At 32.1% G+C, this 13419-nt stretch overlaps 1 protein-coding gene across 1 annotated transcript; it reads left to right on the top strand.

Moving 5' to 3' along the window:
- The first annotated feature begins 1074 nt into the window (after positions 1–1074).
- Cpr66D (Cuticular protein 66D) lies at positions 1075–12979 on the top strand. The gene is made up of 5 exons (XM_074136193.1): positions 1075–1235; positions 7779–8132; positions 10406–10570; positions 11563–11694; positions 12425–12979. The coding sequence occupies exons 1-5, from the start codon at positions 1227–1229 to the stop codon at positions 12611–12613; spliced, it is 849 nt and encodes a 282-aa protein (XP_073992294.1). The 5' UTR covers positions 1075–1226; the 3' UTR covers positions 12614–12979.
- The last annotated feature ends 440 nt before the right edge of the window (positions 12980–13419 follow it).

Genomic DNA, 13419 nt, shown 5'->3' with positions numbered 1-13419 from the left:
TTTCTGATTGAAAACAAAGAAAATAAATTAAAATGTGTTATCAGCAAACAAGCAGATAGACGACTTACATTATGAAAGTATAGAACAGCTTTAGTAAAAGAGAAGCATTATTTTACCCTCATATCTTCATGAATTTTAAGAGCAAGAACATCAAAGAACAAAAAAAAACTAATTTCTGCAAATGTCAAGAAAAGGATTTCTGTGGCAAATGTAGGACTGTTCAAAAAGTACAAGCGGAAGGAACTCCTTTAAAAATATTCAAAATGCGCTAGGCAAGACAAAGTAAACGTTAAACATGACAAAATAAAATGTAGAAGAGAAAACGTTGCTGAACTATCAACAAATAGGGCGAAGTCCGGAAACCTTTTGGGTTAGAAAAAAAAAATTGTTGAGATGTGGATGTGTCAGAGTAATCGGGCCCAAGAAATTAAAGATGGTTGTTATAAGGTAAAATATCCATTTAGTGAGAATAGTTAATGTGATGGCACTCCAGTTGGGAGATAAGACCCTCTATCAGATGCATTAAAAACTTATAGAGCCAATAAGACAGCGATAAACACCAACATATTTAGGCAGTAGTTGGTAAAAGTCTTTGGGAGCGCATTTGACGCTATCCGATATCTGTCCTAGACCTCTGAAACCCACACATGAGGGACTGACTGTTGAGTGCCATTGATGACGGAAATGATTAGGAAATTCAGGAAATATTTTTTCACTTACCATTAAATTCTTAGCTTGCTAATATTTTTTCAAATAAATATGAAAAACAATAAAATTGAGAATTATAAAATTATCAGCCATCAATATGAGAGAGAGAGAGAATTAAAATTTCAGCTGCTCTTCTTTCCTGTAATGTTTCCTTAAATTTTAAACCCAAAGTTTTTTTTTTTAAATTAAATAGATTAACATTTCATCTGTCTGCAAATAGCCTATTTATTATTCAATTTCCACCTTTTACTTTAGATCTCAGGAGATCGACAACAATATCTCCCACCTTTCTGTGAACACAAAGGCGTACTCTTCAGGAGAAGTGAATGGATTAGCTAGCAGAAGGATAAGAGGGTGTAGGTAGGGGACGTTTGTAGCAGAGGCTATATAAGAAAGCGACCAGCCTTAGTTCAGGGTGTATTCAACTTATTCTTTCAATTTAGTGAGAGTCATAACTCAACGTACATGTGAGAAGGTGTTCTATTTAATTAATTATTACGTAAGAAGGAAAAGAAATCATGCACAAGGTGAGTACCTGAATCATCATATTATGGCCACGGTCTTCTCAGTGCATTGGACTACTCTTGAGTACTCTTAATTTCCATAATTTATTAGCCTAAAGATTGTTTATTTTTTAAAACACAGTAACAGTACTATTTAAATTCAAATAAAAGTGTAGTATTAATTTTCTCTATTGAATGTTAAAAATCCAAGCTCAATTAAATATTAATGTGATACTTTCAATGTATTGCTGCATTCCACTTCATTTCTATATCTATAATTTTGTTATTACTTCAAAGGTTTAGTTCATCAAACAACAAGAAAAACAAAAAAGAGAGGAATTGAATGAATTCCAAATAAATGTGATATGTGAATTAGCAAGATTAGCTTAGAAATCGTTACAAATATTTTTGAAAAACTAAAAAATCATTTGGAAAATCCTCTTCCCAATAATGTTTTTCTTCGGAATTTAATTTTATTATACTAAATGTAGAAGATGATATTTTATTAGACTAAATATAAATTATATAAACATATTAGATGAGATTAAAACGATGAGGAGCATCCAAAAAGAACTTCAATCCATTGAGAGGGCTTAAAACATCCTACTGTATTCATTTTTTCGAAAAACATTTTGTTTACGATTCATGAAGTGAAATATCGCTCAAACAACTCTTTCAATGTCTCTCAAATCAAACTGCCTTTCTTTACTTTCACCATTCCTACAGCAATCACTATTTGATTTTTTAAAACTTTCAAAAAAATAACAAGCTTTGCATATTTTTTTAATATTGTAGGAAGCATCAATTTTTATTTAATTAAAATTTCGTAAGAAAATTATGGAGCCTCTAAAACAACTCTTGGAAAACCCATGGTACAAGTTTAAGTGTCTTTTTCGGTTAAGCGATTTTGCCCTGAAAATAAAGGAATCCTTGATAAGAAAATTAATTATTAGTAATAATGTAATTATTCATTTTTCTGAACTGTTTCCAAAATCTCTCCATGAATTCCAACCATCAAAATCAATTAATTTCACATTAGAGTATATCAGAGTAGTTATTTTGGCCAAAACTTATACTTAAAATCAAACAGATGTTTTATTGTGGAGAAACTTCTTATTTAATGGAACCATTTCATTGATTATATTCCTCAACTCTTTTTGAAGGGTGGTATGTAAATTTGTATCACCATATCTTTTGTTTACTGGAAGAAGGTTCATCAAATTTTAGGATCTTAGTTTCCTCAGAAAAGATGTTTAAGGCCCCTTGAATTAAAAAAAAATACGGTGGTCATCCAAAAAATGCTTTTTATGTTATTTTCATTGTAACTTTTTTCTACCTCAGTTCTAAGCATTTCTCCATGTATTCCTCAAAACGGTAAAAGATCTACATCCTCCAGTTAGCTCACAGCTTTAGCTTGAATTTATTATTACTAATTATGATGGTAAGATTAACCCATAAAGCCCTCTGTACCCGCTCAGGTACATCTAATAAAAGTGCAATTTGACGTATTGTAATGTATATTGTAATGTTTATTTTTGAGAAAGTAGTTTCATAAAGTGACGATAGATGACTCTATATTAGGTCTCATTTTTTTGTCTGTACACACGCTCGTACAATGGGCGTTTTTATATCACACTTTTATTTTTTTTACAGGTGTTACGAATTTTTCATAATGGCGAATCGCCGTATTTGTACAAGTCAAAATAATTATTCAAGGCTAGAGTACGATGTTGTGTTAGTGCCACCAGATCCTGCCATAGTTAGTGACGAGGAAGAAGGAAATGAAGACGACTTGATCTCTACAACTCTGCCAAGGGGTGTTCCCGCTACAATCGGAGATATCGTGATCTGGGTGCCGTGGAATCACTTCAATAGTAGCGGGAACATCCCTTGGCAGAGTTGTAGAGATCAAGTCGTCTTCATTTCCTTCTTCCTCGTCACTAACTATGGCAGGATCTGGTGGCACTAACACAACATCGCACTCCACATCGTCATTTTCGTCAGTTTATTATTACTATTATTATATTATTATTATTATTACTATTATTGTAGCTCAGAGATTATTTAGGACTTCATTAATATTTTTGCCTTTAATGGAAATAATCAATAATTTTTGAACAATCTCTAAGTAGGTCATTAAAAAAAAATTAATAAAATCTATGCAACACCAAATTAAAGTCAATTCGAAATTAAGTATTTCTCACATACGTGTATAAAAAGTTATTGCACAACCGTTTGTACTAAATTTTCTTTTCAAAATTTTTACTGTGCTTTTTTAAATTTAAATAATGAGATTTTAGATCATTTATTATTTCTGAAGCTTTTTTTGTTGGTGAATCAAAAATAAGCGGAATGAAGAAAAGTTGCAACACAGGAGAGAACATTAACAAAATTGAAATATTTGCAGTGTCATTTTTACAAGAGTCATTATTTGAATGATTTAACTAATTTATAAAATGAGATTATTAGTATTAATATTTAGCGTAATGCTAGGCTTCCCTGGTGCAATCTGGTTGCTGCAATCACATTCACGTAGGACGGGACACTTTCCCCCTTCATGAGCATGCCTTTCTCAAGGACTTGGAGGACTAAGAGATCCATATTGTGCTAGTCCCCCAAGGTCGCTGGCCTACTTATTCCAGAGAAGCTAGCTGATCGTCCACCTCTTACTACTCATTGCCTTGATATCTTCATACACCGATCCAGACTTTTCTCATTTCGTTAGGTTTTCTAACTTTTTTTGATCATCCATTACTCTGGTTATCATAATTACAGATAAGAGACCTCCAATTTCTTTCTCACCTAATGACATTCCCCAATATTGTTGTGTGTTCTTCGGAAGAGAAAAAGATTTAGCATCCACCAAGCCAGGCTTAACCTAAGGGACTACGATGCAGGTCTGAGAAATCCGAGAACAGTATTTTCTGAAAACTGAATTTCAAGGTAATGTCCTCGGTGACATCAAATATTAGCCATAGAATTTACAGATTTCTATTACAAAGCAATGAAATGGAACCCATTCGTTAAAAATCAATCAAGGTTATTGGTAATAGAAAAAGAAAGCTCTGAATGAAGTAGATAAAAGTATTTTTAAGCTGGCGGTATTACAAAATCAGAAGACAATATTAGTACATTCTTTAAATGACAGCGTGATCACGATTTCGATATTTAGTAGTTTTTTGCCGAACAGTGAAAGTTTAAACCAACAATGCAGAAACCATTGTTTCATAAATGCACACATTCAAACATAATTAGAAAAAAAAGGATAGAAAATTAAGTTATTAAAATAAACAAATATATACCAAATATACTTTTACTGACTTTTTTTACTATTATTCATGTAATAAAAATTGTTTTGGAACTTACCGTTTGTCAAAAAATAGAAAATAAAACAAACGATTTAGTGAGTAATGTGGCCCTTTCTCTCAGTCGATTTTCTTCCAGTTTAGGATTAACTTAAACATTGGATTTCTGTTACTTACTATTAAGGTAATGATTTCGTACATTACACTTTAATGAAAATGGGCGAAGTTTAACTTAGCCAGAACTGCCGCTTTGAAATCATTTTCGTGGAAAAGTTCTGGTAAGTACGATTTTCTGTTTTTTGGTTGTGCTATCATATCACAGAACAATTTGTAAATACCACTTTTCCGAACTCAGACGAATGGATCTAATTATGTAGATATTTCCTGAGAAATCTCAAAATCTAAAATCCAAACGATCGCAAGACCTTTTCTTACCTTGTCTTAGTGTAAGAGAAAGTGAAAGAAAAATGTTCTTATCTAAATATGGCATATTTATTATAATGCAAAACTAATTGTTATCCTTATTTTCAATAACACTATACATATTCAACAAAAAAACTAAACTAAAAAATAAACTAAAAAAATGTATCTAAATTGAAGCTGAAAAACATTGTACACATTTGATTATGTAAATATAACAAGTTCTTTGAACTAAATGAATTTAAAAGTAAAACAGACAAAAGATTATGCAAACAGACCAACACCCACAGCCACAAAAAACTTGTGTCACAAGGGTATATTACACTAATTGGGCAATCTGTCAGATTATTTTCACACAATCAACAACGAAAATGTAGAGCACAATTCACACCAGTTTCTATTGTAAATTCTACAAGCACAGATATTTTAATTGAGTATAAAATAAAAAGAACCGCTACTTCTAATGTATCAAAAAAAGTTTTCATCAACTATTATTCATGGTTAGTTACTATAAATGGAGATGCTTTAATCAGAGTTTTGTCTTTAAAGGATGAATCTGACTTTATTATTATTGGGTTTCGGTCTAAGCTGTGCAGGCAATTTTGAAGACAATCATAAGCTGGCTAATATACATACTTTTAGACATCACTTTTATATAAAGTCGGGAGTAAGCTGAAAATAAAATAATAAAGCAAACATTCATGAAGACAGGAAAGAATTAAACAAATAAAATACAAGCTGATGTGCATTCTAAAATGAACAAAAAACATCCTACTAGAACATTATTTAATTTCAATACGAGAACAAAACAAGTCATTCATTTTTACAAACTATTCTACTTTACTAAAATTGTTATTTCAGAAAAAAAAATATTGAACATCTTTATACTCTAAATTACTTCTAATCCCTTAATTAAACAAAAATAGGATTAGGATCATTCTAAAAACACTTCTGGATTTTGGATTTGAATTGTGGAGAATTAAACTGAAACTTCAAAATCCCCATCATAGAAGTTTTATTAGTAGAGTACTGTTCATTGTTTTTGGTGACTGGTTCATAAATCGGGAAGGAAGGAAGAATATGGCTCATTTCTGTCATTCGGCCTAGAAACTAGGTCATCTTCAGGGCTGTGGAACATATTTCACAGTAGAGTCATAATTTAGTTTTATTTATCAGTTCAATCACCAGCAGTAGATTTAAAAAAATAAAATAAAATAAATAATTATCTTTGGTTTTTCAATACTAAACAGTCAGGACAGAAGATACATCATCCTTTGAAGTTAAAAATGTAAAATAATATTATAATTGCCAACAAGCATAATCCTTTAGGATGACCTAGTCACCATGTTGAGAACTTAGCCGAAAATAAATAATTCTTTTTCTGAACAATAAAATAAAATTTTTCTTGTGCACAACACTCTGGCTTTCCATACATATTTAGCGGTTCTTCTTCTTCTTCTTCTTTGAGATTTCGAGACGTAATAAGGTTTTGCAGGATAGGGTTGTCGGCCATACGCCCAACCCCCGATACAAAGGAGGGTGCTGGATTTAAAGGGTTTATTCTCTTTGTCGAAGCTAATTCCAAGGGAAGGTAGCCCTTGGGTGTGTAATGTATGTGCCTCAGTGTGTTTTTTTCATGAATGTAAGTGTATTGTGTAGAGCGAAAGTGCATGGTGTACTGTGCTAGGAACCCGTGGGATTGCAACACCCAGGAAGCTGCATGCAACAGCGACCCCCTGCGGGGTTAGCATTTTATAACTATATGTAATATAGCAAGTAAGGCTAGTTAAAAAACAAATTAATAGCAATCAATTGGAGTCAATACAATGTCCTATAGGTAAGACCGACGATGGTTAGGCCAAAAAAGAAATAATTAATTTATGCACTCATTTTATAATTATAAAACAAACTCAGCTCTAATAAGGATGAGTATGTACTTTTTGTGGGAATATTATGAAATTTCATCTCTGTGACATGCCATCATTTAATATCGTAACTTAAAATATAACTTTTTAAATCATTTTGAATAAGTCGACAAAATTCTTCGAAATAGATACGCGTTCAAACTAGTCACGTGTTTTTAAAAGATAAATGGAACGATATTACGTCATTGTATTACATAACTGATAACTTCAGGGAATACTGAGGATAAAAATCATTAGAAAGCAGTAATAGCGGTAAGAAATTTATTTGATATCGTTGATTTTATTCGCCAAAGTGGCATGATTTTTCCGTTTCTGATCGGTTTCTGGTTTTTAACTACCAACAGAGATTGATTCGTCACTTGGGTTCCAAAAGGAGTACACTTCCACTTTTGTTTCTGACACGTGCTACACTGTGTATACAATGTTATTAAGCACTACAGATCCCACCAAATTTTCAAATTTATCTGAGATCCCTCAACTTTAATGGAAAGGAAGTAAGAAAATAGCCAAATTCCGTTATAATTTTTTGCCAAGCTTTTACCCTAGGGACTAAGTCATCTTCATGGCTATGTAACATATTTTACTGTAACAGATTATAATGAATATTAATTTGATATAACAAAATAATAATCATTCATAAAAATTATTTATCTTACGTTATTAAAGACTCAGTCACCAAAAACTGCAAACAATGAATCTTTAATATTTCTATGAAATAATTTTAATGGAATATTATGTCCCAGCATCAACATCAGCATACAAGCAAATCAAAAAATATTTATAATATATTTCTATAATATCAAAATAATATATTTGTAGTAATATCAAATGATGTTTCTATTCATTTATCTGTGAACATAATTTTTGCCTCCTTTTACACCTGAAAGGAAAGTATAGCAATCATCTTTGGTTTATAGTGCCTAGGAGTAATATGGTTGGCTGTTCTCGGCTTTGCAACAGCATATCCTCAAACTCAAGAGGAATTAGCCCAATATGTTGCTAGGCAACAAGTGGGTTTAGGAACTCAGAATATCGCTAGACGACAAGCATACCTCTTACAACCACAAGCTAAAGCTGTGTACCAGGCAGCACCGAAAGAGCAAATTTACCAAGTACAACCCAAGCAGCAAGTGTATCAAGCTGCCCAACCACAGCAACAATATTATCAACAAGTTCAGCAACAACCACAACAGCAGTACTATCAACCACAGCCTGCTAATAAATTAGTAAGGCCTGGAGCTCCTGAACAACAAGATCCGGAAGATTACGATGTGAGTAATCTATTAGAATTCTATTCCTTTTATATATTTAAGCACTGAAGATATTTCTAGTTTCTTCACTCTTCTACTTTCACTTATTCCTTGTAAAGAAAGTATTTTATTAAACTTTTTCCAAAACATTTAGTGGTCATTTAGTCTTCTGTAATTGAATCGTAAAATTTCTGAAATTGAGTTAACGCCGAAAATACATGTTTTGAGTTTCCTAAACATTAAACAGTTTAAGCAAAGTAAGTGTGCGTGTGAACAGAATATCTCTAAAACTAAATATATATGTAGGAAAGAAGAGAGTAGATAATAATTAACGAGAAAGAAAGAAAGAACAACAAGGAATCACTGATGATACAATAATATATTTTCTCGCCTTTACACCTTTTCGTCTTAAACACACATTAAATCTGATATATTTTTTTACGCCTTGAAAAATACTATAGACAAAGGAATATAGTCGCCATGGCCATCAATATAAATATGTTCATAAAATAGCATTTAAATAAAATAAATTTATAAGGGGGTGCCTCCACAGATTTCTATTCCACATATATATATATTTTTTTGTGGTATTAATGTCGCTTTAGATACTAAGATTTCGGCTGTAATCCGAGAGCTTATTACCTCGAAAATGGCACCACCAACTTTAAACTTTTAACGATTCGCTCGCCTAAATACCTATCGGTTGTAATTGTAATTTTGGTTTTCCAGGAAAATTATTTTTACAAATTTTGGAAGCATTAGATTTATTTGATAACGTACTTTCAAATTTGAGCTTGTAGTTAGGTGGTATCTAATTTTACAATAGTTTACTTCAATGCTTTTAATTATTAAAATTTCAACCAATACATAGATAACTAAGTACGCCCAGTAAAATTCAGTATTACTAATTATGAAATTATTGATTGAAAGATACAATACTGCAGTCGTATTGGTTGAAATTAATGTATTAATCATTTTAATGTTAATCATTAAAGTAAAAAACCTATTCAGTTAAGCTGTATTTCCAGTTTGCTCCTATAAACATAATTGCCGACTTCCTGGTTGTAACTAAAACAAATATAAAATTTAATGTTTCTGCGATTTTCTGTTTTGATTCATGTAGTCCAATTACTCTCATTTAGTCTGACCAGCAGAAAGAAGCATGGACCAAACCAACATGAACATACCTATTTTTCATATGGAAATGAATCACTGAATACTTCATTATCCAGTAAAAGCTAAAAAAGAAAATCATCAGGATTGCTATTTTAAATGTTTTAGAGAACTAGCATACCATTTCAGTTTCAGTAGTCTCAAGAGTATCATTCCCGATGCAAACTGAATTTTAAAATATTAGGTACTTGAATTATTTAATTCCTCTTGCCAGAATTTATAATAGTAATAAATAACGAATTCTTAGCTCTTTTTTTTGCTTAGACCGGATAAGCTTCAAAACTTTTCCGATTATAATTCCCCAGACAGAACTTTATCTGCCTCAGAACTGTGAGAATGGTCAAAAGCATGTCTCAGCAGACATCTATCGCCTAACCCTCAAATGAGTTCACCATATAAGATTTAGCGTCTTGCCTTACTAGAGCATGGGCCACTTATTTTCATGCAGTTAGCATGCCACGGAAAACCAGTGAATTTGTTTCCTGAAGAGAAGAGCAAGCTGCGGTCTATGCATCTTCCATAAATCTACACCACATATGACAATTAAGGTTTCACGGGTTTTTTCCCATCTAACATCTCAATTGCTCACCACAAAAATCATAGGAAAAACGGCGTTCTGACACTTAAACTTCTATAAAAAAAAAAAGGAGATAAAACAGAAAGTGGAAAACGTGACCTTGATGAACTCACATTTAACGTCGGAAGAAAATAAAAAATGACAGAAATAAAAATAAGTAGCACATTGTGACAGATAAAAATCTCATATTAATGCAGTTCCTACCTTCTTTTCAGCTTTAAAAGAACTCATATTCATACAAAACCATAATTAAAATTATACAGTATCATCCTGAATAGATTATAAATAAGTGAATTGGTTCATAGATGTAAGTAAAAAAATAAAATTGAAGAACCGGTGCACAACTTTCTTTGACCCTTATTTACTGCCACATAATAATTACATAATTATTTACAACCACAAAACCGGTAAAACGTGTATTCAGCATTAGTGGCATTAGTGAGAATATTCATCAACGAAAAACTCTCTCGAAAGCTTTCACTAGTTTTTAATCGATTATAAATTGGCTAATTTAGTTCTTTTTTTTTTTTTTTTTTTTTTGCAGCCGAATCCGCATTATCAATTTGGATTTGATATTAAAGATGATGAATTTACCAATTATCAAGGACGAAAGGAACAAAGAGAGGGTGACAAGATATCTGGCCAATATAGCGTGGTAGATTCTGATGGATATATCAGGACTGTTACCTATACTGCGGATCCTTTAGGAGTGAGTATCCTCATGAGCGAAAAAACAAAAATATTTAATGATTGATAAGTTGGATATTTTACCGTTGATTAAACAAAACTTCAACGGTTGGCTGGAGCGAAAAAGAATAAATTTTCGAAGTTTTATTCAAAACTTCATTTGCTGATTAAATCCTTAAAAAACCGGAGGTGTCCGGAAAAATAAAGTTTTTTTTTGCCCCAGCCAACTATAAAAGTTTGTAATACATTCTTTTGGTTTCATGCTATTGAAAAGGGTTTCTCAAGTTCATTTTCAAGTTCTTATTTGCTGAGCCAGCCTACGGTCACTATGCCTGCCTTGCCAAGAAATACTTTAAAAAAGACATTATATAGAGAAATGGTTTCTACTAAATCTCAATATCTGGATGCTGGCTGTTTATTGAAAGCCTCCAGATGTTCATGATTTTGTATGTTGACGCTCCTAACATTAAAAATTAAAATAAAGGGAATAGTGAATAAAAAAAAACTGCTCTATAAGATATAAATAGATGAATAAAAAAAGAAATATTCATATTAATGAGAAACAAGATGGTCGAAATTACCAAGGAAATGTGATTTGAAGGAGCTGGAATAAGAGGCACACCAAAGCTCAGAAGGCTAGATTAGAAAGTTGAATTTAACAAGAGTGCATTTAAGAAATGAGAAAAATTGCAGAGAAGCGGGAGGATTAGCAGAGAATTGATAAAGAGTTACATCTCTTCAAGGGCTTAGCTAAGAAAAATTGCTCTATATTTTAATTGCTATGTCAATATTTTTTTGCTCTAAAAGTGCAAAAATATAACTAATCATATTTTAACTTATGTGATAGTCATTGAGTTTTAACAGTTATTTTAAATGATATAAATAGAAGTTATCACTATTATTAATGTATTTATTAGGACTGTTTTAATAGGTTGATATCCACTTATATGTCTTATCGTCTGACAACTTTGGAACTGTATGTTCTGTAAAACTTATATTTTTTACTTATTATAGGGATTCAAGGCAGATGTTGTCAGAGAACCAACTGATATTAAAATAAAATTCCCAACTCCAGCTCCACTTAGCCATGAAATTGGCGGTCAAGGGTTGGCAGCAAGAAAACAACAAACTCAACAATATCTTCAGGTATAAAAAAAAGTTTACTTTGGTTTGCTTTAACCATATAAACTTATATAATTATTTTTGATCATAGTAATAATTCAAAAATTTTTTTAACTAATACTATTAAATTGGCTTAACAAGATTGTAATGGAAATTAGGCTCAGTCCTTTAAGGATCTTGGCCTTCTTAACCTCTTCTACCCACTCAGCCCTTTCTTGGACATCTCTTCAAACCCAGGTTTTCGGATCGGCCTCTACGTTAACCAGCCGTAGCAAATGGGGTTTTCCCTTCCTTTTTTTCCTACCTCCAAGCGTCTCATACAACTTAATGGGTGTTCTAGAGCTTGATATTCCCTTTTCATCTTAACCTTAAGTAACCTTTTCAAACTAGATTTCTTATTTCTTTCTTTCTTTTTAGACTTTTTCACAGCTTCATGGAACAACGATCGTTCATAATCTCCTTTAGTTAGAACAGAGCATGTCTTAAGCTGTTTTTGTTAAGACATTCTTAACTGATGCTCAGTTTGCATTTATGCTGCTATCAGTACTATTATTTTCTATAAACCCTCTGCTTACTTTTATTGTACCATTCATACTAAAGTGCATCAGTGCTAAAAGCAGTAATCATTCCAGAAGTTGCCAGTGTTAATTTTTGCCAATAATCCGCTTTGACATGATCTGAGTCAAACCTGCTCCAATTTCTTTGGGAGATACAAAGGAAAAAATAATTTCTTATAGATAATTTAATTTTCTAGGCTTCGGCTCCAGTTCAAAAACCACAATACGCATTAAGGCCTGAACACACACAGGTATTTACACCAAATCAAGCACCACATTTGAGGCAGTTAGCAGCCTACACTGGAGCTCAGCAAACTGTTGAGAGGCCTAGGGCACCGGCTTACTCTCAGGGAGCTGGAAATATCTACCAAGCTTACCAACAGTGAATAGATGTCATTCAAAAAACTTAACCGAAAAGACTTGGATTTATAGTCTGTTGTGCTACTGAAATTTAATCAGAATGAACATTTAAGGCGGGAAGTGATAGTTTTAAACGCTTGAGAACCAATTTGTCGTTTATAAATAACAAACACTGAGAGTTCGATTCTTGGCTCAATCATTCTACTTTAGCCCCACTTATTCTCAAGCAAGACATTAATGTTTACATAAAATGTACTAAGTCTACAATTTGACAAACTAATGAATTAGTTAGGCGAAAACAATTGTGATCTTACAACCTGTATTTTGATACACACATTATTTATAATTTTATATTGTAGAGCTGCTAATAAAGTTTGCTCTTTAATTCTTAAGTGACTTTAAATACACTCATCCTTCCAAAGCAAACATCCTTATTTGATCCTTCATAACAAAAAAAATCCTTCTATTTTGAGCATCAACATTTGCCTCAAGTGATCTTTTGGGTGACTAATAGTGTTTTCACCCAGGAGTGAAGGTTAACAACAAGCAGCAACCTCACTTCGTACTGAAGCCATTTCCTTTTATTTGAAGTAAGTTAATTAAACTACACAGAGAAAAGGGGTAACCTTCTTCAAGTTATTTTTCTAATAAGCTATTTACAAGCTTTAAAATTCCGTTAACATCAATTATGTTACTACAGTATACATCAATAAATCTGGAATATTAAGAGTACTAACTGAAAAAAGCATTACTTATCATCCTTCATTACCGTTGTTGGAAGGTACCGTTGTTGCTAGTATTGAGACGCATAAACTTGTCAATCGTAGAGTAT

Source organism: Rhodnius prolixus, unplaced genomic scaffold, assembly GCF_049639745.1.
Source record: "Rhodnius prolixus isolate KJV_2025 unplaced genomic scaffold, Rpr scaffold_1, whole genome shotgun sequence".
Classification (NCBI taxonomy): domain Eukaryota; kingdom Metazoa; phylum Arthropoda; class Insecta; order Hemiptera; family Reduviidae; genus Rhodnius; species Rhodnius prolixus.
The sequence above is the reverse complement of the archived record's forward strand: the minus strand, read 5'-3'. Positions and strand labels throughout refer to the sequence as shown.

What these genes read in the sequence shown, in the direction of transcription:
- Cpr66D (XM_074136193.1), top strand. An exon ending in AAGATCCGGAAGATTACGAT is followed by an intron (nt 8,133 to 10,405) that starts GTGAGTAATCTA and finishes TTTTTTTTGCAG; the next exon opens with CCGAATCCGCATTATCAATT. An exon ending in AAACTCAACAATATCTTCAG is followed by an intron (nt 11,695 to 12,424) that starts GTATAAAAAAAA and finishes TTAATTTTCTAG; the next exon opens with GCTTCGGCTCCAGTTCAAAA.